Source organism: Populus euphratica, unplaced genomic scaffold (genome assembly GCF_000495115.2).
Source record: "Populus euphratica unplaced genomic scaffold, PopEup_1.0 scaffold202.1, whole genome shotgun sequence".
NCBI classification, from domain to species: Eukaryota; Viridiplantae; Streptophyta; class Magnoliopsida; order Malpighiales; family Salicaceae; genus Populus; species Populus euphratica.
In genome coordinates, this window is record NW_011499975.1 from 83,103 (window position 1) to 110,081 (window position 26,979).

At 29.6% G+C, this 26,979-nt stretch overlaps 2 protein-coding genes and 1 long non-coding RNA gene across 3 annotated transcripts; 1 reads left to right on the plus strand and 2 right to left on the minus strand.

The window, feature by feature from the left end:
• Positions 1 to 4,029: 4,029 nt before the first annotated feature.
• LOC105139467 (U6 snRNA-associated Sm-like protein LSm3) lies at positions 4,030 to 6,193 on the minus strand. Its single transcript, XM_011045907.1, has 3 exons — positions 6,052 to 6,193; positions 5,438 to 5,533; positions 4,030 to 4,381 (listed from the first exon to the last, which is right to left on the minus strand). The coding sequence occupies exons 1-3, from the start codon at positions 6,166 to 6,168 to the stop codon at positions 4,301 to 4,303; spliced, it is 294 nt and encodes a 97-aa protein (XP_011044209.1). The 5' UTR covers positions 6,169 to 6,193; the 3' UTR covers positions 4,030 to 4,300.
• A 9,719-nt stretch (positions 6,194 to 15,912) lies between these two features.
• Positions 15,913 to 19,041, plus strand: LOC105139468 (uncharacterized). The gene has a single exon (XM_011045908.1). The coding sequence runs from the start codon at positions 16,682 to 16,684 to the stop codon at positions 18,023 to 18,025; it is 1,344 nt and encodes a 447-aa protein (XP_011044210.1). The 5' UTR covers positions 15,913 to 16,681; the 3' UTR covers positions 18,026 to 19,041.
• A 1,487-nt stretch (positions 19,042 to 20,528) lies between these two features.
• LOC105139469 (uncharacterized) lies at positions 20,529 to 21,190 on the minus strand. Its single transcript, XR_844982.1, has 2 exons — positions 20,983 to 21,190; positions 20,529 to 20,949 (listed from the first exon to the last, which is right to left on the minus strand). It is a non-coding gene; the product is annotated as an uncharacterized LOC105139469 (long non-coding RNA).
• Between the last annotated feature and the right edge of the window lie 5,789 nt (positions 21,191 to 26,979).

The window sequence follows — 26,979 nt, forward strand, 5'->3', positions numbered from 1 at the left end:
GCCTTATTCTCTATCTTGGTGGCATTCTTTTAAAATGTGTGATCAGTAAGTGAAATTCGGATCCTTCAAGAACATATTTTAAATCCTTCGCGGATTATTTTCAACTGAAGAAAAAAAATGCAAAAAAGAAGTTTGGATTGGATATTTGTAGCCCAGCGTCTGCAAGGATCGAATATTCGGGGGTGGATATCAACTGGATCGTGTAGATTTCCGGACGACAGGGAAACAAATTAAGGATTGATCATTGGTTTCCTTTTTAAAACATGCCCGGAATCAACCTGATTGTCATTGGCATAATCAGTGCCACCGAAGTGAATTTTGAGAAATCCAGTTCATTCAACCACAGCCCAAGGATCTTGCATTTGAAAATCAATTGAATGCATCAACATTAGTGTATAATTACGGCTACTTTGCTTGAAAATCAGGGTTCTAAAAAGTAGTTTGCATCATACCATCAGCTAAAAAAAAAACAACTAAATCCTCTAAGAAATTTATTGCCCATCAAGACACGAAACTATTATTTATTGTAATAGTATAATTATGAATTTGGAGTAAGATTGTATTTTTTTATCATGACATAATTGTTTATTTTTTAATTCTATATGGTTAGATTGATAATTTCGTTTTGTTTTATTTTGTATAGTAAAATTATTAATTTAATCCTATATTAAAAAAATCTAATACCTATTTTTTTATTATTAATTTTTTTAGAATAATGTAATTATTTTGATGCTTAAAAGCTACTAGTTGAACTCTCACTTAAGGGTTTTTTCTTAAAAGCAACTAGTTGAACTCTCACTTAAGGGTTTTTTTTTGTCATTTTACATTGTTTTTATTGTAATTTTCAATGGTACTCAAGGGCATTGTTGTAAATTATATTTATTAAATATAATTAAAAAAAACTTGTTGGTGCATGCACGACATGCACCAACGTGTGGACGACCCCCTTACCATTCGGGCGATGCATGGGGTGGTTGTTCGACCATCAAATGCCGCCTTCTAGAACGACATTTGAAAAGTACTAGCACTCCAGATTATATGAGATGATGCATGTGCCAAGATTTGCGGTGGTTTGGTGCCGACAATCATTTTTCTTCCCTCTTCTCTTTGTCCCACCTATATTTCCGTTACATCCCTTAAAAATTCAAGAACAATCCTTTTTAATTTGTTGGTTTTTCGGATTTGATCCCTTTTTTTTATTATGATTTTATTTATCTTGAGTAATTTATTGAATTTGATCCCTATTTTTTTCATTGTTATTTTTTTTGTTTGAAATTATTTTTTCAATTGACTTTGTTTTATATTGCATCTTTTCCTGTCAAATTTAATTCATCTTTTTTTTATTGCTAATTTTTTAGCCTTGATAATTTTTCATTTTAAATCATAAATGATTTTATGTTATGATTTCACTCTCCTTTTTTATTTTCTGTCAAATTTAATCTCTGTTTTTTTGTTTGGAAATTTTTTTTTGCTATGATAAATTTTTAAAATTTATATTTTTAAATTGACTTATAATAAACTTTTTTATTGAATCTTGATCTAAGGTTTTACGGATTACGAGTTTTTGAAATTTGATGAGTTTTAAGATATTTGTCCAAGTTTGCTTGATTTTTATAAATGTTTTTCAATTTTACCTCCTGTGACCTTTTTTATCTTTAAAATTTGACCCCCCCTCCAATTCTTTTGATTGTTGTTTATTTTAGAGTTTTTTCTATTAAATTCCATCATTACTATTTTTTATTAAATTAGTTGAGAATTAGACTTCTTGATTGAATAAAAAATTTCCCAAATTGTGCTTTTTAAGAATTAGATCAGGTTTAAGAGATTCGTCAGATTTACTTGATTTTTTTCTTTTTCTAAACTGATGTTTTTCTATCATCTTATTTTAGGGTTTTTTTTTGTTTTTTGTTTTCATTTTGATACTATTAGGTTAGCTCTCAACAATTTCTTTCTATTTCACCTCCTATCATTTTATAATTTATAAATAATCTATCAAATTAAAAATATTTTTCAATTTCATTCCTATGATGTTTTTAATCTTTCAAATTTGGTACTCATTCTTTTAATTGCTATTTATTTTTTTTGGATTTTTTTTTTCAAATTTCATCCTCCTCTACTATTATTCTCTCAAATTTTATCTGCATTCTTTTTGTTATTTTTTTATGCTTTTTCAAGTTTTTTTAATAATATTTTTTCAATAATTTCATCCTTTAAGATTAAATAGCTTAACTAAACTCAGATTTAGGATTCAATGAGTTGCAAATTTTTAAGATTAGACCAAGTTTAGCATGTTCGCCTGATTTTTTCTTTAGGGTTTTTCCCCTTTTTTTAAGTTGATGTTTTCCTCTCTCTCTCTCTCTTATGGTTTTCCTTTTATTATCTTAATATTGGGTTATTGGATAATCCAAATAAGCTCAGGTACAGTTATTTTTATCTTTTTTTATTTATTTTTTTAGTATATTTATTGTTGTTTTTTTTTTCATATTATTTAAAATGTCATTTGAACTAATAACTCCACTTGGATTTTTTTTAGTCTAAATTTTTTTTACTTCAAAATTTTTCTCAATCTACTGTGAAGTGCGGGCAACATATCTAGTTAGCATTTAGTAAATAGGTTTGGTTTTTTATTGTAGCAATGAATGTTGAAAAGAAAAGCCAAGTTCTTTATCACTTTGGCCCTCAAATTTTTTGGCCATTTAAAAAAAAATCAATTTTATTTTTTAATATTGAGTTTATTAGTATAGAATTTCATAGTTTATTTCAATTTATTTTCTACAGAGTTATCCTCGACTTCCATTAGTTGGTTTGGGTGGCATAGCCAATTGCAAAAGTCTCTCTCTTTTTTTTTTTAATCTCATAACTTAAGTCACAAATTTTCTAAATTAAGTCATATTAATTCAGGTTATTTTTGTCTATTTTTTAATTTTTTTTCAATTTATTCTTTCAGTATTGGATTGATTAGAAATCATAATCTATAATTTTTTTCAAATAAGTTTCTATAGAGTTATCTTAGTTTTCTAACTTAGGTTTGGTAGGTTAACCCAAGTTGATTTGGGTCATTTTTTGTTCTTTTTTTTTCAACTAAATCCTTTAAAATTAGGTTGATTGGGGATTCAAATTTTTTTTTTATTTGCTTGCTATGTGATTATCACAGTCTTATGATTCAGGTAAGGGATTAGGACAGTTGACTCAATTTTTTTAATTGATTTTTTTTTTTAATTTCAACCTTCAATATTAAGTTGATTAAGAATTAAATTTTATAATTTGTTTCGATTTATATTCTATGAGGTTATCGTGATCTTATAACACAGGTTATGTGTTTGTTTGATTTAAATAGTTTTTATGTCTTTTTTTTTTATTTCATCATTTATCATTGTATTGATTGAAAATTGAGTTTTATAATTTGTTTTAATTTTTTTCTATAGGATTATTTCAGTCTTATAACCCATGTTTGACAAGTTAACTCGATTTATGTTTTTAGTTTATTTTCATTTTAAATTTTATCATTCAAGACTGAATTGATAAAGAATTAAATTTAATAAATTTTTTATTTTTGAGTTATTATAATGTCATGACCTAAGTTGTGAATTTAACAGAATAACCTAAACTAATTCAAGTCAATCTAATATATTATCACTTCAAATATTTTTAAAAAATAATTTTTTAAAATAATTATATTTTTATTAGTTGTTAATATTATCTTTAAGTCTATCATATCAACCAAATCATGTAGATTTATTTTATTTTATTTTATTTTGCTAAAAATGCATATTAACAACACCTGATTTTTTTTATGTTAATTTTTTTTAATCCAACCGCAACTTACCACAGAGAATGATCTAGTTCTACCTAAAATAACTGCAAGATCAAGACCATGAACAGGAATAGAAAAAAGAGAACCAAAACAGAGCATCTGATTCATTCAGTCGAACCACAAATAAAGCTGCGGCCCCTTGTCCTAAAATCTTGATAGTCAGCAGTGCATCAGACCCACTGGATAGTGGTCAGTTGCGATTCAAGTCTACGAAGTTAAGAAGCGTAGGTAGTCCTTCATCATATATATTTTCCCTAAAATAAGTTGGCAACTCATACAAATCGGTCCAAATGCAGATGTTATGTCAATTACACAATGATCTAAAAATGTGGGCAATTCCATAATCTTTTACCCCACACTGTGTCAATAGTTTGATGCAAACTAAGCTTGGGCAGGTTTTAAAGTACAGCAATGGCAGAGTAAACAAAATATAGAAAAGGTTGGTTTCTCTGCCGGATGATTGCACTTTGAACTTCATCCTCAAGGTTAAGCTGTCCTCAATGGAGGAGAGACCAATATGACACCATCTCCTCTAACAAACAGGAAGGGCACTGTGCGCCTTGTAGTCTGAAACAGAAGAAAAAGAAAAAACAGGTAAGCACCTGAAGTAGTACAATTGTGAATGAAGACTTTCAGATTAGGATTGCCAACACTTGAACTAAACGTCCACCTAATCCTTCCAACACCCTTCTCCAAACCTCTTCCTCTTCCACCTTAATTTGACTATCCAGAACCACAATAGATTACTTGCAGTCAGAAGCAGGGGGCCTGCATGGATACTTTCTTTTATATACAGAATCTACTTATGAAATTCTAACATCAATTTTTTCTTTTTAATTTCAGAGCTCCAAGTTTTGCATAGTTTACTTTGAACCAACCCTGTTTATGCATCTTTTACTTTAATATATTCCAAGATTTTGCGTACTTCCAATAATTTCTCATTCCAGAGTTCAGCATTTCCCCTTCTCAGGAATCTGTGCCTGATGGAGACCCAGTGTTGCTACAGCTACCCAAGGTTACTTTTTATGATGGCTATTAAGCATATTTGTGAGCTATAGTAGCCAATAAAATGTTATCAAGATGCCTGTGCATTGTAAAAAAACACAGAACATGTGATGCTTTTTGCTGATGAATTTGCAGAACTCCTCCAAAGACTATAAAAATTCTTCCTACAATAAGAATCTATAAGATCCATTTCATATCTGCCTTTTCACAAATTCTATAATGTTTGGAAACGCTTATGATGTGCAGCTACAAGTCCACTCTTCAATGAAAATATGCGATCTAACGGAAAACTTCATTCTTCAATGTAAAAGAAGCAATAGACATCTACAAAAATGACCAGCATCCTACAACTACCAGGCCCCCAAACTATCCACTGCCGCCACCACTTAGCCAAGCCATCATCATTCATGACTCCGCAAACCTTACAGTCTTTAGGCAATAATAGTTGCTTCCCTTAAAAATTAAAACTACCTAACTATTTGAGTTTCCAATGCTCACCATGGTAAGACCCCTTCCCCTTATTCTATATTAGACACAAGAGTCACCCAGGTTCGGTGTTTACTACCTAATAAACAATAACGGGAAAAAAAACCCTTTAAAAGTGAAATCATAACATACCCGAACAATCTCTTCATAGGTTTCATCATCGATTTCTACTGTAGTAACAATTTCTTCAACATCCCCAAGAATCATATTCAAATGCTGATCATAAGCCTGCAAAACCAGATTTCCAATCCAAACGAAAAACTCAGCGCTGATAAATTCACGAGCTACAACTTGTTTGTTTATGGCAAAATCAGAAACTATCTCCGCCTGGATACACTGCTGTATTAAATCATTACTTTTAACCTAGCACGTACAGCCAAAGGGGAAAACGATGGAATTGCGTGAAAAACATTCACCTATATAATTAAACTCCCACCTCTTTACCCTTACTTTTATCTCTTCAAAAAAATTATCACTTCATTGATCCTCCGACGATTTTTTTTAAAAAAAAATAACCAAAAAAAATCACCATCATCATCTCTTTACCATTTGATTTAAAACATAAAGTTAGTGTCAATGTTGTTTTTGTAAGAACTCATTCAAGACAATAATAACAAAGAGAAAAAAACATAGAGTTGACATTCTGTGTTTCTTGTGATGGAATTCGCCAAAATGACATTTGTTTATATAAATAAAAAGAGGTAGGGTTTACAAAAGCACATGTAGAAGAGAGAAGAGGCACATACGTGAAGTTTGCCGCGAAGCTCACGATCAGAGCGGAGCTTGACGTAGATACGCTCGTCCAGGCTAAGTCTGATGAGATCCAATGGTTCTTTTACCGCACTCTCTTCTTCGCTTGCCATTCTTTCCTTCCTTCTTTTCTCTCGAGGTCGGGTGCTGTTCTTAAGGGCAAGCAGTGGACTTACGACCCGAATTAGTATTGGGCTTTTGTATTCTTTCTTATGTGGTGGCATCGGCCCACCTCATTCTCCTTTTTGGGCCTAAGTCTATCAAGCTGGGCCGAATATCCTTGGAAATAAATTTCTTTTTTAGAATATCAGAGGTCCCGAGATAGATTTGGGTCTTTTTGAATTTTTGTTCCCCGTGAAAAGGAATAAAAAAGAGTATGGCTTGTTTAAAACAAAAAAGAAAGGAAGCAATAGAAAGAGAAAAATTGAATGACAAAATTGGCCTCGTCTAGTAGACTATTAAGATAAAAACTTTGCCCCCTTGATATTTTTTTTAACTGCTAATCATGCTATTGATGCTGGTAAAGTTATTTTTTTAAAAAAAAAAAAAAACTTGTTTTTGTTGTGCAAATGTAAGAATATATTTAAATAATATGTAATTTTTTGGTATTTTTATTAAATTTTATTTAGAGAATCAAACTTAAAATTTCTCAACCTAATTTTTTATCTAATCTAAGTTTTGATTAAATTGTATGGGATTTGTTTTAATATAACCCAATAAACTTGATAAGTTCAAAAATAATTTGGATAATCAATAAAAACATGATTTGACTTTAAATTAATTTCAAGATGATATACTAGATTAACTCAGGTTTTATAATTTAATTTATTAAACTTGCGACTTGGGTCATGAATTTTATTAGGTTTAATAATATTATTCTTTCTAAAACTATTTTTACTTAATTATATGATAGCAAAAATAAATATTTTTAAAATAAAAGACCAATCAAATAACATAATATTATATAAAAAAATAAAAATAAAAATAAAAATGAATGGACTTGTCATGTGAACAACGAAATAAGCGGTTTTATCTCAAATATTTCATTGTATAGTATAGTAATTAGTTAATAAATCGCGCTATGTTGCAGCTCGAATCAAAATTATTTTGAACATAAAAACCATGTTGCTCGAATCAAAATTATTTTGAACATAAAAAATTGTTCAAATTATAATAAATTATTTGATATTATTATTAAATTTGATTTAATAAATTTACATTGAAATCTCCTTACTTGACTTCTTACCTATCTCAATTTTAAAATTAAATCATATAAGAGTTGTTCTAGCATGACCTAACCAATCTAGTAGGTCCAGAAACAACTTAAATATTTAAAAAAAAAACATTATTTGACTTTTAAAAAAAATAACTTAAGATGATTTTTTTTAATATTAAAACATTAATATATTAGATTGACCTAGTTTTCATGACTTAATTTTTTAAATTTATGATTTCAATGATGAAGTTAAGAATTTTATTTTTAAAAATAATTTTTCATCTAATTATATGATAATAAAAATAAATATGGTAAAACCAAGTAGAAACTAAATATTAGGATGTATTTAATAATTTTATAGAAAATAAATAAAATATCTAATTATATGATAATAAAAATAAATCTGGTAAAACCAAGTAGAAATTTAATAATTTTATAGAAAATAAATAAAAATTATGAAAATAAATTTAAAATTAAATAAATATTAAAAAATAAAAATAATAACAAGAGACAGAGATATGAAAAGAAAAGGGCAACCTCTCTCACAAACAGTGAAGAAAGTGAATCGATACCCTCGTAATTATTGTGGTGGCGGCAGGCTAGGAAAAATAAATTTATAGATTCTGCATGCCATATTGGACGACATGTCAACATCATTGCGAAAAGAAAATAGCGTTGTTAATGCTCCCAGAGAAAATGATGGGATGCGGAATTTTCATAAACTCTTGTCATTGAAAAATCAAATTAATTGGAATTTCTTATAGCTTATCGAAACCATTTGTGAACGACAACAGCTCCATTGCAATGAAGGATAATTATCCATAAAGCGTAAGAACAGAAACTCACTTGAGCCTTCCTTTCCTTAGCCCTATTTTACTCTCTCGTCTTGGCCTAACCTAATTTCTTCATCTCCTTACTGGATATTTTTTTCTTTAGTCCAACGTAACCCTCTCATCTTCAACAGAACCATCTTCTCTCTTATCTCAACTGACCCTTACTCTAAACTGCAACAAAGGTGAAGACGAGAGGGGGGAGGGAAGAAAGGGCTCGGCCTATCTTGATCCAACCGAACCCTATATCTAGCCTGCAATGGCTATCGTTTCTCACTGATAACAACTTCTCTCAGACTGCTTCGGACTAACTTTTTTTTTAAATAATGGTTATCTTTAATCATAACTCTTGAGTTAGTAATTCTAATTTGTAATTGTCATCTTTTTTTCATCAATAACTATCTCTTAGTAGTTGTTTAGGTCAACTTTTTGCTATTGACTATTTATAAACTTTATTCTACACCAACTCTTATGGTCTTTTAATACTTGTAACCAATAACTTACTTTTAAGCATATTCTTTAAATGATAAGTATGGCATATCAATCAATGATTTAATTTTATAAAATATCAAATATTTTTTTATTTTTTTTAACATATAATTATATATGATCTGAGATATTTATAAATATCATATGTCATAGAGTGAAAAACTCAAATAAACTTACTTGACTTCATTATTCATTTGTTTTATATACACATTATTTTTTATGCCACACATTCTTTTTTTATACATATATTTTACCTTTTTATATTTACTACCTTAGCATATAAGAATTTCTTATTTTGATAGAAAACTTGTTTTAAAAATTAATCACTAACCCAGTACAAAGCTATAAAAATCAAAATCCAATATGAAACTTTTAATACTTGACCTTTTCTTTTTTAATGATACAAATAAAAGTTTACCTTTAACACTAAGAAGTTTACTAGGTTTTAATTGCACGGAGGATAAAAAACATATAATTGCATTAAAAAATATAAATATTTTTATTATTTGCTTTTATGTAATGAAATATTTGAAATAATATTAAAAACTCAATCAGTACATTAGAATAAATTAACAACCACTATAAGGGTTAATAAATTAAAAAAAAAGTTGACGTAACTTGTTTGACCAAGCTGATAAATAATAAACTGACTCTCTCACTTAAATGGTGATCTAGTTAAAAAAATCTCTCCATCATTTTAATCTTGTCTAACCTTAGCTTAAATGTGAAGATAAAGAACCGTCAAATGATAGGATCAAGATAAAAAATTGAGGAAGTGAAATAAAAAGACAATGACAAACGATATTAACTGGGTTGATCCATAAAATTTACAACTTGAATAATGAACATAAATATAATGATATAACCCGACTCGATAATTGATCTTTCCTTTTCTTTTCTTATTCTCTTCCTAGTTGAACCTTTATTATGTCTTAATTGATCAAAAATCAAATTAAATTTAGATTCAAATAAAGAAATTATAAAATAATTTAAGCTAAAACTTTAAAAATATATCATTTATCCCATTAAACTTTAATTAATTAACAAAATTTAGAACCTAGGTCAAAACATTATCAAAATCAAAGACTTAAAAAAGTAAAAATGAAGTTGTGTATGAAAATTGAATTTAGAAAAATATAAGAGATCGAAAAAGTCTAAATTTATAAATTTGGAAATTAAAGTGTATTTTTTATACCAACTTTAAACACACCACCTATTTTTGGTGTCTTTTCTAAGTTGATCCTCTATTTTTCAATTTTTTTCCTAGCCAATAAACTTGAAGCAATTGAATGCTAATTTTGCAATAAAAAAACACAATAAAAATAGTTAAGGGATTAAAGTGAAAAAAATAAAAATAACACTGCAATCTATTGGACTTTGTGAGTGTATGAACAATAATTTTTACTGTTGAAATACTTTATTGTCAACAAACTAAGGAAGCTTGTTGCTATTTCTCCCATCCAACTTTCGGGGATTTGTAAAAGAGTGATGTAATCCCCTGTCTGAAGCTCTTACTTAATAAAGTTCTTTTTTGTTATTTCTTTATCATCTTGTTTATACATTTTGTTCATCTTCCAAGCTAATTAGATTCATTTAAAAGATTTTTTTTTATAAAATCAATAAGTGTGGATGCTTCTAAATGCCTATCTAATAAATTTAAACGAATCCAAGTTGATTAGTACTTAAAAGTGTATTTTTATCAAGGTTTTATATTATCATTTTACACTTGAAGTATCAATAACTTCTTAACTAAAGCATATCTAATAATATAAGATACCTTTAATTTATAGTAAATGTTCATTTTAAATGCAGGCCTATCACATAAATAAAAGGATTGATTGATGAGTTTAAGAACTGAAATTGAAAGGACAAATAAATTGTCAAACTTAGAAAAGAGATGCTGGTGCAGTCCAACTAGAACATTGTTTGGTAATTGGATCATATCTAGAGCTGTAGATCTCGGATTTAGATCTACTTTATATGAATGGAAATGTCATAGACTTACAACTTTCATGGGAGCCTAAGATTTAAAATGGTCATTTTCAAGTCTAAATTATAGCAATAACGAAAAAGTTCGAATATGTCCTGCAGCTCAAACATTGTTCAGTGTTTGGCTCATATCTGGAGTTTTAGAAGTCCAAATGACCTCAATTTTTTTCCTGAAAAGTTGGGACAATTTCCTACAATTTTTATATTTCAAGTAGTTCTAATTCTAACGTTATCAATGATGTTTTGGGTAGACAAGAGAATATAAGAATTGTCACCAACTCAAAAATTGGTCACCCACTCATCAAATAGTCATCAAATCAATAGTTTCCAATTTTGGCCTATAAAAGGAGGCATTTGCCATGCATTTAGGATCATGAATGTTTGACAATATTTACAAGTATTAGCATTATTCAAATAAAATAACTAATGTAATCATATTAACAATTTATATTTTGATTGGAACCTCTTTTGTGTGTTGTTTCCAATTGAGTAATAAAAGTTTATATTATACTTATTTGACATATTATTAATAGATCATTTAACTTTAATATTTATTGTTATCATTGTTTAATCCTTGCGTTAATCTTCCATATCAAAGTTCTCATTAACTTCTTCTTCTTCTTCATTATCATTATTATTACTACTACTAGTAATAGTACTATTATTGTTGTTGTTGTTGTTGTTCTTGTTACTATTGTTGTTATATTATTATTATCTATAATTTATACAATTAATCTCCCTGTGGTTCAACTCTGAACTTACTGGGTTATTTATTACCTCGACACTCCTGCACTTGAGAGAAGACATCAATCTTTTGGTCGTGTCACAAGTCCAATATTTTTTCCCCGTATAATTTCAAATCTAACCAGGTATGGGGTTAAATTATTTTTAAATATACATTTTTTTAATGTGTTTTTAGATGTAAAAAAAATCTTAATTATAAATAAAATATTTATACATATATCTGGTTAATTAAATTGGTATTTGATCAAAATATAACTAAAATTAATATATATGATCTCGCCACACAGGTCATGTACTCAGTTGTGGTTAGTTACCATGTTTTTAATAATATATTTTTATTTAATCAGATGATTAAAAGGTATAAGAAGTCGTAAACAAAAGCAAACTAAAAACAATTATGAAACTTAATATAAAACAACTCAATATTAAATGATAAAATTAAAAAAATTAAATTAATCTGCGTTAACCTATAAACCACGCGTATAGGATGTTCTTATAAAAAGAAAAGTTTTAAAAAACACAAAGATCAGTTCCAAAAATAATTCAATATTAAAAGATAAAATAAAATAAAATAATTAAAAAAACCAAAATCAACATGTATTAGCCTTCAAAACTCGTGATTACAGTCATGGGGCTAGAACTAATTGTATAGTAAAAAAACCTAAACAAAAAAACAGCAAATCAAAATTCTTTTTTAAAAAAATCAAGACACGAAACTAAAAAAATTAAAAAAAAATAAAGATCCGAATCAACATGTGTTAGCTCACTAATCCGATGATTATAAATATAGGATTGGGATAACCCTGTAGAAATGAAAATGAGGAAAAAAAAAGCATGAGGACTATTTATCAAAAATAAATAAATATTGAAGGATAAAAATAATTTAAAAAAACATAAAAAAATGTCGAAGTTAACCCTTGTTAACCTTTGAAAGTTGTTATCGTGATCATGAGGTTAGGACTGACTGAGTATAAGACAAAAAAAAACAACAAATTAAAATCCTTAATAAAAGAATATTGAGGTATGAAAATAAAAATAAAAATGAAAAAATTAAATATAAAAAATAAATAAAATGGCATTGCATATTTTTTTATTAATATTTTATATTCCTTAAAACATCAAATTGCCTTCGAGGCATCTCAATTATAACAAAAAAACAAAATTTAAATGAGGCAAATGGCCCTGGAACGAAGTTTTAGTTTGTTTTTTCCTAACAATGTTAGTCAAGTCATCGCACTATTCTCCTTGAAGTCAAAAGTCAGATTGGCGCCCAAACATCTTGCCAATGACTGTGAAAAAGACAAAACTACCCTTACATTGCTAGAGAAATGGGTTCTATACCATGGATAAAGTGGGAAAACACTGTTCATTGCTGCCGAATTTTCCTACATGTCGTCGTTTCTTTTAATAATAATTAATGCCGTTGAGGATCTCAACTGATTGTTCTTGGGATAAGATCGGTTTAAAACGGAGTTAGAGAAAACAGATTAAAAAATATTACAACTCTTAAAATAAAAATAAAATGAAACAAAAAATAAAGCCATAAAGGGGCCCTAATATTTTTCAATTATAGCAGCCCTTTACACGCTTCCAAATCACGGTCAATCACTACCTAAACCTTTATATTAATTTATATTTCAAAAGTGAACTCCCCCTATTGATTGAACAAACCTTCACCGAGGTTTCTCAGTTATGGTGTCATAAAAGAAATATTAAAAAAAAAAGTTTGTGGTCGTGTTTTGTTTCTACGATAGCATCATATTGTTTTAGAAAAAATGATTTGCTTTTTTTTTTAATTATATTTTTATATTCCTTAATCATTTTTATGAGTGAATATCATAAATAAATTTTAAAAAATAAAAAAATATTATTTTAATATATTTCTAAATAAAAAACACTTTAAAAAATAATTATTACTATAATATAAAACATTAACTTTATATATATTTTAGATGACGTTTTATTACTTTCACAAAAAAGAGATAATGAGAATAAAAATATATTTAATTAAAAAGATAAAAGGTATAAAAATAAATGTATTTTAAAATAATTTTGGAGTGAATTTTTATATTTTTAAAATAAAATGTAGAAATAATATATGTCACTTGAGATAATATTTATTATATTTTATTTTTAAAATATTCTTATAGAAAGCTTTTAATTCTAAACTTGGCCATCTAAGATATATTATGATAAAAAATAATTATTATAATAGTTTTAAAACTTAATCTAAAAATTAGCTAAGGCCAATGCTTATGTTACAAGTCGAGAGAGTTAACGATATTTTTTTTTTTTGTTTTTAAATGATCAAAATGACCTTGTTTTGACCAATCTTTTTTTTCAAGAAAAAAGTCAAAGAGTTTTTTACTCGGGTTTTAGTTTGACTTGATCAGGTTGTAGGTAAATTTAAGTTTTTGATCAAATTAGGTCATGTTAATCCTTCCTATATTTTTTCTTAAATCCAGACCAATCTATGCCTCAAGTTGCCCGGGACCTTGGACAACCTTCCAAGCCAATTCCGATTTTATAAATAGAGCTATTATGCTATTATCAACTTCAACACTCAATCTAAACTATAGTAGAAAAATAATATCTAATTTTTTTTAAAACATGTAAGCTTGATATCAATACACTAAATTATTAGCCTAGACTCCATTGTGAGTTAGGTCAAGTTTTTCTTGAATGTAAAAATAATATGTTCAGATGTTTCTAATGTTTTTTTTTTCTTGTGTGTAATTATTAATCTGATGTGATTCAATTGACTTTATTGGTAAAAATAATAATTCAGACAACCTTAAAAAAGTAGTTTGACTTAATTTTTTTTCAAGATGATTTTTTTTTAATATTAAGATAGCAACATGATAAATTGACCTGGGTTAACCTGAGTTGATATGTGATATTTGTGACTTGAGTCATGTGCTTATAATAACTCCATATAAAATAAATCAAAATAAATTATGAAACTTGATTTATAATCAATCTAATATTGAAGGATAAAATTAAAAAAAATTAATTAAAAAAAGGACCTAAAAAGACCTAAGTTAACTTGCCAAATCTGTGAATTAGACTATAACACCAAGATAATTCATTGTGAATTAGACTATAACACCAAGATAATTTCATATAAAATAAATCAAAATAAATTATGAAATCTAATTTTCAATTAGTTTAATGCTGAAGGATGCAACTAATAAAAGCATTATTTAAAAAAATATGAAAAACAACCCGAGTTAATTCATCAAACTTATGAATCGAGTCATGGACTAAGATAGTCTTATAGAAAAAAATAAAAAATAATATGATTTAACATAGATTAACTTGTCAAACTCAAGATTCAAGTCATACAAGGACAACTCAATAAAAATAAAATCCCATGTTGAATGACCCGTAACTCGAGTCAAGAGACTAAGATAATCTCTTAAAAAATAGAAAAAACAACCCAATTTAACCAAGATTAAAATATCAAAACCCATAAACTTGATAATAATATCAAGATATCCCTATATAAAGTAAATAAAAACAGACTATGAAACTCGATTTCCAATCAATTTAATGTTAAATGATGAAATTAAAAAAAATCAATTATAAAAAAGAATACAAAAATCAACCCGAGATAACTCGGGTTAACCCATTAAATATTATTCCCATGCACTGAGGCTAAAATAATATAATAGAAAGGAAACAAAATAAATCATAAAATTTAATTTGTAATTAATTCAATATTAAAAAATAAAACCGAACATAAAAAACTAATTAAAAAAATTAATCTAATCGAGATAACTTGCAATAAAAAAAGATTAATAAAATATTATTATAATAAATAGTATTTTATAACAAGAATATAATAAAAACATTTATTGCTTGGGGGTTTTTCTTGTTAATATTAAAGGTAAAATATATTTTTATATATTTTATTTTATTTTATCCACTCTCAACTAAAAAAAAGATAAAGAAACAGTTACCCTATCTTATAAATTATTACCAAAACAATTCTATCTCCACTTCCTCTACCTTATTTTTCTTCTGTTTTTTTAATTCTTTTATACAGAATGTAACCTTTCATCCCAATGCCACCGGAGCTTTACGTTTTTGTATTTCATTGAAAGTAACGTAATTTTTTTTCATCTTATTTTAAGAACATAAACTTATCTTTCCAAGTGGCGTTCATGAAAAGACAAAGGAGTAGCCATCATTTTTCTTCTAAAAACACCGGGGAGGAAGTCGTGCCCAATACACCAATTTTCCCTCTTGTCATTAAAAATATTAAATCTCCAATTAAGTGGGCTAAGCATTGCATTTATCAATATAATATTCCAATTTGTATGATGACATCCAATCTTGTTTGCTTCACTCTTCTTGCATCTTTTTCGAACAGCTTATAAGGGTTTTGTTGTGACATGGAATAATAATAGAATCAGTTTTTATTTATTTATTAATATGAGTATTTAGATGAGTTTATATGTATTTTAATTAATTTTATAAACTTTAAAGTTAATAATTATATAAATTTTTAATGATTTTAAAATTTATAAAATTGAAAACTAGAATTATTTCTTTGTTCATTATGATTATGGATTCAAATATTTTTATGGGACGGAAAAAACTCGGTTTTAGATGGCCCTTCTCTAATTTAAAATATAAAAAATCCTGAAAAAATGAAAAATTCTTAAGAAGAGGAGGAAAAATAAATGAATTGCAAGTTGGTGAGTGCTACAAAAAAATAAAAAGTATGGACCCATAGGATCTTACCATTCTTTGAACCTTCCTGAAATTTCTGAATGCAAGCACAGTAGTAGGATAGTAAACACTGAACACTCAGAGGCAGATAGGAGAAAGGTTTCTGAGATCTAGAGTCCTGGATTCTCGCCTTAATTTTAGGACAACACAGTGGGTTCTCTTGCTTCACGGGTGTTTTTATGTTGTTGCAGATAAGTAGTGGCTTTGCTTTCTTCTCTATTCGATCAAACTTAAGCACTGCTTTTCTGTTGTCTTGTTTTATTTTTCTTGAATGTTCGGGTGCCCTTTCTATTTCATTGCTTTAAATTTCGATGTGGGTGCCTTAATAATGAGTATTTCAGTTTTTGTCTAGAGTTTAAGTTTCGAAGATGGGTTTATGATTTTGTTTGGCTTTTGAGAATCCAAGATGCATGCTCGATGATGTAGGTAACTGAAGAGGAGGAAAAAAAAAAGGAAGAAAGAAATGGGTTTGCTTTATTTTAGTTTGCTCAAAGTGTAAAACATAGATTGCTATCGGTTTTATGTTTTTTGTTTTTTTGGTTTTTTGCATAGCCAAGAAGGTGATTTGAAAGGGAGAAATGGGTTTATCGGTGTGATCTAAATTGTTGTTTTAAATAATAAATGGAAGGGAATTTGTCTCAAGGAGGTATGATTCCTGGCGGGGCTTCTTTTGGAGGCCCTGACTTGCAAGGATCAATGAGAGTTCATCATCAAGGGCAACATCCACACATTGTGCACCACCACCAGCATCCTATCCATCGCCAAGGATCTTCAACGCATCCCTCAGTTCACGATGGTTTTCCACCCACAATGGGGGCCATGCACAACTCTGATCAAAACATGTCCATGACTTATTACAATAAAGGAGATGGGAGGAAAAATTTAGTCAGTGATGAGGATGAGCCAAGCTACACCGAAGAAGGTGCTGATGGTCACAATGATGTAAGAAGAGGGAAAAAAGGGTCTCCGTGGCACCGTGTTAAGTGGACTGATAAGATGGTGAGGCTCTTGATAACTGCTGTGTCTTATATTGGTGAGGATGCGACTTCAGATTGTGGTGATGGAATGCGTAGGAGATTCACAGTTTTGCAGAAAAAAGGCAAGTGGAAATCAGTTTCAAAAGTCATGGCTGAAAGAGGTTTTCATGTTTCTCCACAGCAGTGTGAGGATAAATTCAATGACCTTAATAAAAGGTATAAAAGGCTCAATGATATGCTTGGGAGGGGCACTTCTTGTCAGGTTGTGGAAAACCCTGCACTTTTAGATGTTATAGATTATTTAACAGAGAAGGATAAGGATGATGTTAGGAAGATATTAAGCTCAAAGCATCTCTTCTATGAAGAAATGTGTTCCTATCATAATGGAAATAGGTTGCACCTGCCTCATGATCCAGCTTTGCAGCGTTCCCTACAGTTGGCTCTAAGAAGTAGAGATGATCATGATAATGATGATGCAAGGAGGCACCAACATGATGATCTTGATGAAGATGATCAAGAGATTGAAACTGATGATCATGATGAATTTGGGGAGAATCATGTTTCCCATGGGGATAGTAGGGGCATACATGGGGTATTAGGGGGTTCTGCAAAGAGACTGAGACCAGGCCAGGGCCATGAAAATGTTTATTTTGGGAATTCATCTCAGGACCCTAATAAAGTGTCTTCTTATTCTCATCCACAGATTGCCCAAGTTGATATGAATCAAGTCTCTCCTGAAAGTTCAAGAGCTTCTTGGTTGCAGAAGCAGTGGATGGAATCTCGCACACTTCAGTTGGAAGAACAGAATCTAAAAATTCAACAAGAGATGCTGGAATTGGAAAAACAGCGATTCAAATGGCAAAGATTTAGTAAGAAAAGAGACCATGAACTAGAAAAACTGAGGATGGAAAATGAGAGGATGAAGCTTGAGAATGAGCGGATGGCATTAGAGTTGAAACACAAGGAAATGGGTGCTGATTTTAATTGATTTTCCGGTCATGTCAATTTTGTTCATCTCAACAGCTGGACTTGCATGCAAATCAATTTTCTGTTTTTGGTAAGCTGCTTCTGGAACTGGGGTGTCATTTAGGAGGGGTATCTAGTGGGATATTGTTACTCTGCCTGCATATATTGTGTATACTTAGGATAGTCACAATAATGTCTCATACTGCTTTGTTTTGACTCTGGTGAAATATCATTGCCTATGGTTAAAGATATTGTGGCTATATATTTTTTTCCCTGTCATGTATTTGCTTTCATAGTTGAAGTTTGAATATCTAGATCAGCTTGATGATCCAGCTACATATTTTTGCTTCAAGTGTTTACTTTTAAGTAGTGTCTAATGATTGTTTTCAGAATGTATTCAATGAAGTGTAAATTTTCAGAGTTTGTTCACAATCCCAAGGTCGTAGGCTATGCAGAAGTGAGGTCTAACTTCAATAACTAGCGATTCCTTTTTTGCTGTTTAACTATACTTCACTTCTCTTCTCTGGGTGACATGATGAACAAGTGCCTGAAGGTCGTTCCATCTGGGAGATAGTCAAGTAATTGTCATTCTCTAGATGGGACATGTGCTTTTGTGCAAGAGTCAATCCCTGTCTCCCCTCTGGAAAGTATTTCTCAGCTTGCTGGGGCGGATCTTGACAATTTGAGTTTTTCCAGTAATTTGTGTAATGACTCAATTTAACCTTAGTGTCTAAATTTCCATAAGTCAACAACACCGTGCCTGTTTAGCAGGTTTATTTTACTCTAGCAACTTATCCTTCCATATGTTATCTTAAATTTTCAGACAGATAACATCAGAGTTTTCAACTGATAGCTGCAAATAAAAAGCACTTGTACTGTAGCATGGATTTTTTGGTGTAATACAACTGGAAGCTGAATGGTGTAAGCTTTGGCTGTCATTGGAATTTCTTACTTTTTGAAACTGCCCACTAAATAGTCAATTTTGGTGACAGTGGAATATAATGTTTGAACATCATCATTAACATCACTTCTTCTGCTGCTATTACTCTTTGTGGCTCAGGTTCTTAGGCATTTAGGCCATTATAAATGTTGTCTATTAACACACTATTCAAGAATATTAGCTAGCAAATATCAGTTTAATATCATTGAGCTAAAGAACTTGCTATTGCATTAGAAACAGCATTTTTTCATGAACAGAAGAACCAGCAGGGTTTAACATGTGTGATATTAACACTCATTCCACAAATGATGCTCTTGGGTCTTAAAGAGCATTCCAAATGAACAGTATAAGAACAATATAAACAAGGGACCGTTGTGTGGAAGTGGTGAAAATCTTGAGCTTGCTACCACAAGACTGCAGGTTTGAGTCTCAAGGACAGCCACTGGATGCAAAAATCATTCAGGCAAGACAATCCAGATTTTTTCTTCTAGAACCCTACTTTGATAGTTCCATAGCTGAAATGCTACCACCTTTTTTACATGATGTCCTTCCTAGTAATAACAGTGCTTGGCGAGAAGAAATTTTTTTGGACTAAATTTTAGTAAAATTCTTGTGTTTTGATGAAAACTGTTTCCTAAACTTCTTAGTGGAGAACCGAGGATTAAATGCCCATCGTTGGATGAGGAATATGTGTGTATGATAAACTGACTGGATATAACCAATATTCCTTAAAAAGGTGTTTTAATATATCTCAATGTGGTCGAATGTTTATTCATATTGATTTTGAGGCTGCCTTGTGTTTCTTTCTGTTACTTGATAAAATTTGTTCTCTTATCTATGGGTGTCTTTGTGTCTTCAAGCATGCAAATGCTCGCAGCCACTAAGATAAGCAACTTGGATTCTACAAATCACAATATAAGTTGTAATCTTCTTAATTGATGTTGCCTTAGTCACTTTATACAAGTGGAACTGTCAAAATAAAAGTTCAATACTAGATTGTATTTTGCTTATGTAAATTTTTGTTTGACCTTTATAGAACTGAAATTTGCTGACTTGACTAAAGACCTTTCATAACTGAAAGCTTCCACAAACAAGGTTTTGTAGATCGTTCTATTTGGAGTGAAATGATTAGTACTGGATGGTTTATTTGTTTAAAAATGCAGTTGAAAAGGCTACCCAAGCATGTGCACAATTTAGTTGAGATGCTGCATGAAATTATGATTTCTCTATTCATTTCTGATTTGAAAATTTGAATGATTTTAACATAGTATGTTTAAATTAGTAAGCTGCAATCAGGGAAGATTTTCCGGTGGTGCCCTTTGGGCTGCTTTTTGGGTATTAGTGGGTGTTGAAGGCTTAATGTTCCACATGGGGCATAAATCTTAAAATGGGCTTCAATATTTAGATGATACATTTTCTTTTTCAGCGAATGCTGGAGACTTCAATATTTGAATTCTTACCTAGAAATTTAGTTTAGAATTCAGAAAATGAATTAAATAATTGGCATCTGGCTGGATTTATCCTCCTCCTGTTATGTCAAATGAAGTTTCATCCATCATGTAGTGCATGTGCTTCATCTTCTTCAGGTTTAGAGAGGAAAAGGATGTTTCACTTTTGGGAGAAGCCAAGAGTGTGCAGGACTTGACCTTGATTGGTGATTAGATGGCGATGAGCTGCAGCTGAACTGGACTGATTGTTAGTACTAGATGAATTGTTCATTCATGGTGCTAATTTTGCTTGGTTTATTTATTTATTTCTATAGTAGATGATCATCCAGTTTTGCTTAATACCTGCAGATTATGTTTTTATGGTTCACCATATGCTTTCTAGGAAGATAGATCAAATGATTCTGGAGGATTATCAAGTAAAATCTTCTTCTTTCCACATTTTTAATTCTTATGATTAACATCTGCTTATCCACATAAGCTGGTGCATGGCTTCGTTCAAAGTAAGTGCCGTCAATCTAGAGGAAATAATATTTAGGAATGGTTAGAGGCTTTTCAAATGTTGCAACACTAGAGTTCCTCCAGACCTTGAATCTGAATTTTTATTACTTTATTTACCGGAGCTTCCAAATTTAAGACCTCCTTGAGGTTTGACTATAACTGAGTATTGGATGCTTTGTAAATAGTACCAATTTCAGGATCCTTTCTTCATGGAAGTTCAATGGTAGGATTCAATTATGCCAACAACTGCAGCTTTCATCTAACTGAATCAAATGGTCACCCAAGAAACATTACTACTCTGACCCAATTTTTTTTTTTTTTTTTTTTTTTTTTTTTTGCTATGACCTGCAACTAGTAACCTTGTGTTCTTTTCATGGCTTAAAGACTGACAGTAGCTGTGGTTTATCTTGTGCATTCCGATGTATGGTGATGCATATGCCTGAATGTGTGGTAAACAAATGAAAATGAATAGTGTTACTCCAATCATGACTACAAAGCTCTGCCTTCAGTATTCTCATGTAGAGCTTCTAATGATTACAATACATTTCATCATCGTGTGCGTCTTGTGTTCTTATATTGACATCCATTGCAACATTTCTCCTCTCATAAATTTATGGAAATTTTACAGGCGACAAGGTGTTATTAAACACTTTTTGTGTGGAAGAGTATTGGTCTGGTTCTGAACTGTGGCACGCTGCCATCATTGAGGAGCTTGGTTGATGGCTGCCCTAAAAAAGCGCCAAGCTTTTGGGCATAGTGGTCATTCATTTCTCATTGCGTGCAGAGTTGCATACAAATGTGAATCAATGGGTGCTTGGTGTGTACAATTTCTGCCGTTAAAAGTACTGTCGGGGCAACAATACTTGTTCCTCTGTTTGTTGACAGTTACTGGCAGTAGAAAATTTAGTTGCCGAGGATCAGAGACCAATTGCCAGTTGGTCTGATGACACTGCCCCCCCTTGAAATCAAGATGGAGTTTATGATCCTGGATAGTTTGATTGGCAATTTGGGTGGTCAAAGAAAAGCACAAGGGAGTAGTTTTTTGCAGCTATAAATCACTCGCTTGAACCAAATCTATCAAATGGAGTAGAGTTCACTTCATATAGATCGTATTATTGAATGATGAAGGCCTAAACTGTAACCAGTTTGTCCTCACCTGCTGAACTGACTATCATCCATAATTAAAATTAAAATTAAAATTCTTGATATTTCTTGCAGAATCTTACATCATAACTCCATGTCGAGGGACAATAAACTAAAGAAAGATAAAAGTAGAGAAAGAAAAAAAGAAGCCAAGATTAGAAGCAAGAAAAGCTTGGAAAAAGAGAGAATTCAGATAAAAACATAAAATATTATTTTAATTAAATCATAAAAAAAATCTTATATTTTAAAAAATAACTTATAAATGCTAGTACTCTAATTAGAATAAACAATTAGGTTTATAGCTTATTATATAAAATATTCAATAACAACTAAATTAAACTTAAGAAATAAATCTGAATGCAATCTAATTGCACAAGAGCTGATCGATGTATTGAGTTTGATGTCTTCATTGACTCTTTTAAGATTAGAAGAACTCAACTCCGTCAAGTATATGTTAAGATAGCTTCGAAAATGTTCAAAAAAATAAGGATCAAGTTACTATGATATCTTTCTAATAATCAAAGTACAATTTAAATCTAGTTGGTAAACTCATATATCAGGATTAACTGAACTTCATCATTTTTGGTAAAAACAATTTTGTGCATCCAAAATAGCATTAATATGTTCCTTTTGTTTCAATGATGAGGATAATATGATAGGGATATCAAAAGAAGTATCATAGATAAGTTGTTGTGTTTTATATATAACGAGCTTTTTCATATTAAAAATAGAACTAATATCAAAGTTTAGTGATAATTTAATAATATAAGTATTTGATTCAATTATTTGCAACATTTTGAATGGTCTAACACTACTCATTTACAATTTATAAATGATTTCAAGTTTAATCTATACAATGAAATAATCTAAAGCATTAAGTATATTATAATACTTATGCAAATCAACTTGAAATGTGTATTATTCATTACTTACTTAAATTTTCTCAATGATCTCAGTATACAAATTATAAATTTTATAGGTAAAAAACTTAGTTGAATAAGAAATTTTAACTTGAGGAGACATATAAAGAAGATCAACAAGCTTTCTAAATTCGCAATTATGAACACTATATGACTAAAGGTGTGAAATGGAACAAACACTATTCAAAGCCTAAATAGATATTGTTTAGACATAACCTAGTAAATTATGATTATTTTCATATTTCTTATCATGTCAGGGGTTAGAGATAAAAAATAAAACTTAACATTTTGATCTAAATTGATGATATGCTGGACATCAAATATAGTTGATGGGAAATCAGGTAGTTTAAAAGGATTAATATCATGAGAATCTTTTAAGACTATATTTGCCTCTTCAGGTGATTTCATTAAAGAATTTTCTAAAATTTATTTCTTTACCATTAAAGCATAATTATTATATTCTTTATTAACCTTCCTTTCATACGTGTATAATACTCTTAAAGACTATATTCATCTTTTTAGTACTAACTACTAAGTCTTTAAAATTATTTGAACTTATAGTGGTAAATTTATCTTATTGTACATCCTCTTCATCTAGATCGCTAAAGTCTTTAGGATTGAGTTCATATACTTACGTATAATAAAAAGTCTTACTTTTCACCTATATTCTTATATTTTTGGATGATTAAGGGTTTAAAGATACAATTAACAAAAATATGATCGAAACCTTTAATATTTAGCAAACTAAAACTTTGAACTTAACTTGTAAATTTCATTAACTATTCATTTTTCTTTATCTTATTTATAAACTTGGGCATTACTGGGATTGGGTCTATAAGATAGAGTACCTAATAAATAACTATTATTTATAAACCGAGACCTAAAAAGGGTTTTAATGTTTTGTCTATTAATTATTTATAAACAACTCATAATTTTATGCTACAATATAGGCTTGGTTAAGAGTAAAAACACATATAAGCATGAGTTCTTTTCTAAAATCATCATTCATACATTTACAAAACCTATGCAAAGTCATGATTTTATTCTATTTTATGGCACTTCTCATCATGTAATCATTAAATTATGTTATATACTCATTAACATACCTTTTTCATTGCCTTAGATTGTTCCATTGGTACAAGAGTTTATTTATATAAGATTGAGGCTAATACTTTTCTTGTAGTTTTTGTTTCATTTTAGTCTAATTAGTTATGAAAGGTTTACCTCTCATCTGTAAACAATCCTTGACATGTCTCTAATTAAGTTAGGCTTCACCAACAAGTATCATCTTAGTAAATTTAACTCTCCTATTATTAGACAAGTTGTGTCACTCAAAGAATTAATCATTATCATAAATTCACATATCAATAACCTAAGGGTCATAATGACTGTTAAAAGTGGAAGTTTCACTTTTGTTAAAGCTCATGACATGCTCATCAAGATCATCACATGTAAAGTAAACTAAATGATAGTTATATTGGTGACACTCAAGGTGAACTGACCCATAATAACTGTAGCTATGATTTTTACTAATCTTTAGATGCCTTATTCGAGAACTTTCTAAGGTTTCAACTCTTTTAGACATGTTGGTCATTTGAGTTTGCAGTTTTTCTCAAATAGCTCTAAGAGCATTACTAATAGTGGGTCCATGGTAAGTGTAGATTTAAGGTTTAACACTAGATGATCATGGCATAAATCCATGCAACACTAAATTATAAATGGAATCAAGATTACATATGATTTTTGCAAGTACAATCACAATTAAAAAATAAAACTAATTCTATTTTTTCAATGTGAAAATTAATCAAGAATAAAAAATACTTGAAAAATTTTAAGCATGCAATGCTAGACCTCGAAGTACAAATAAATAATTAAATAAAGTAATAATGTTCTATTATTTTCCCCTCACTTTTCTTTTTATTTTTCCACCATCATTTTTCAATCCTTACACACACACACACACACACCTTTTATGTCATTTTTTTAACAAATTAATTTAAAATAAAATTACACCTAAACAAAGAAAAATACCAATAAAATATTAAAATAAAATAAAAACTAAAAAGGTACTAGACTCTCCCAGTCATTTTCATTCTTCTTGGCGTCTGTCTCTTAATCAAATTTTGATGGGTGGAGTGCTAGAGAGACACGAGTTATTACGGCCATTGCATTTAGTCCCAGGCTTGAATATATGCATCACCTTCTATCGTCATCAAATAATGGAGAACTTGTTAACTCTGGGATGGCAGATATTCCCATTGTAGTCTGCAAATTTATATGCCAAAGCCTTCTGTTGTGCCTTTTTTCTTTTTGTTTCGAAAAGAATGAGAAAAAGTATATAGGTTTATGGTGTTGTTTGTCAAAGGAAATAAATGAACATTTGGTTTTGGTTCTGGGCAGTGGGGCGGTGAATTTATTTATTTTTAATTATTATTGATGATCATCCTCAAAATTGTCAAGGATTGAAAACTGTGTTGAATTTTAAAGATTTGCAAGTCAGATCAATTAACTATAAAAACAATTAAAAGTTTATATTCATACTTGACACGGGACAATAAACTAAATAAAATAAAAATATAGAAATAAAAGAAAAGACTAAGAATTAAAAGTAGGAAAAAAGAAGCTAGAAAGAAAAGAAAATTCAAAGGAAAAATAATATGTTATTTTAATTAAATAATAAAAAATTATCTAACATTTAAAAAAAAATTAACATGTAAACACTAAAACTTTAATAAGAACAAACAATTTGGTTTATTGCCTACAAAATAAAATATCCAATAATATTTATATAAAACCTAACAAATAAATCTAAATAAAATCAAATTGTATAAGGGTTAAGCCATTTTCATCATTATAAATTATACGATATTCTATAACAATTGAGTGATAGAATTCGAACTAATAAAAGTGTCAATTTGAATGAAAATAACACAATTCTTTGACTTAATGTATAAAAATACATGGTGGTGCTTTTGGAACATCATGCATGCTAATGGGTGTCTCTGGGAATGATCTTTTGAAGTTACAGGCTCTAGTAATTATAGTAGGAACTTTTACAATCTTGTCTGGCATTATGAGTTTTCATAGGCTAGTCTAGTGGTATAGGATTCACGTTGCTGAGCCCATATTCAAAATATTGAAAGCAAAATGAAAGAGATACAACAAATGATAATCATATTGTCATGATTGTGCAATGGGACGACAAATTAGCTCTATAAGACCTTTTGCTCAAAAGGTATATTGTTCAAGTCTTCCATCGCATTTACAAGAAAGTGCTTAAACAATCTTGCTTTCATGGCGCAGCTGAAGAACAAATCTTTCATGCTTTTTCCTGGTATAAATCATTCTTGAGAAAAAATCATAGTTTTGAAATCTGACGCGGTCATTGATCAGGTCAAGTGATCGGGTCACGGGTCAGATGAGTTGACCCGGGTTAATAAAAAAAACACATATAAAAAACACCTCTTTTGACATCTCTCTTCTTATTCTTTAATTCTTTCTTCAGTGCACTACAAGAGTAGCAATATATCCAAAAGCCACAATCAATCCATCATTGAAAAAAAAATAGAAAACAAAATTTTCAGTAAGAACAAATGAGAGAGAGACTAACTTTTTGCTTATGGTTTTCTCGCCGAGAGCAGAAGCGTTGGTCTCCTTCATTGTTAAATCAAAAAGAGACAAGGCATGCAATTCAACTATTCGATAGACTGAGGGGGGAGGGGAGCGACTGATCGGTGGTGTTTTGTTTTTATTGTGCTTAATTCCATATTTGAAAATAAATTATTTCAACGTTCGAGAATAAAAAAAAACAGAGAGTGTAAGAAAGAGATTCAAACCTTTTTTGCAGAGAAATAACAGAGATCAATAATCAAGACGTCCTTTGCTCCTTTGTTGGGTTTCAAAGAGTTGAGTTAATTAGGTTTGCAAATTGTAACTGATATTGCTTCGTTCTTCTTCACTCTTCGGTCTTCAGCGTTTTGGCCTTTTAAAAAGTCAAAATGACATTGTTTAATAATTTTCAATGTAA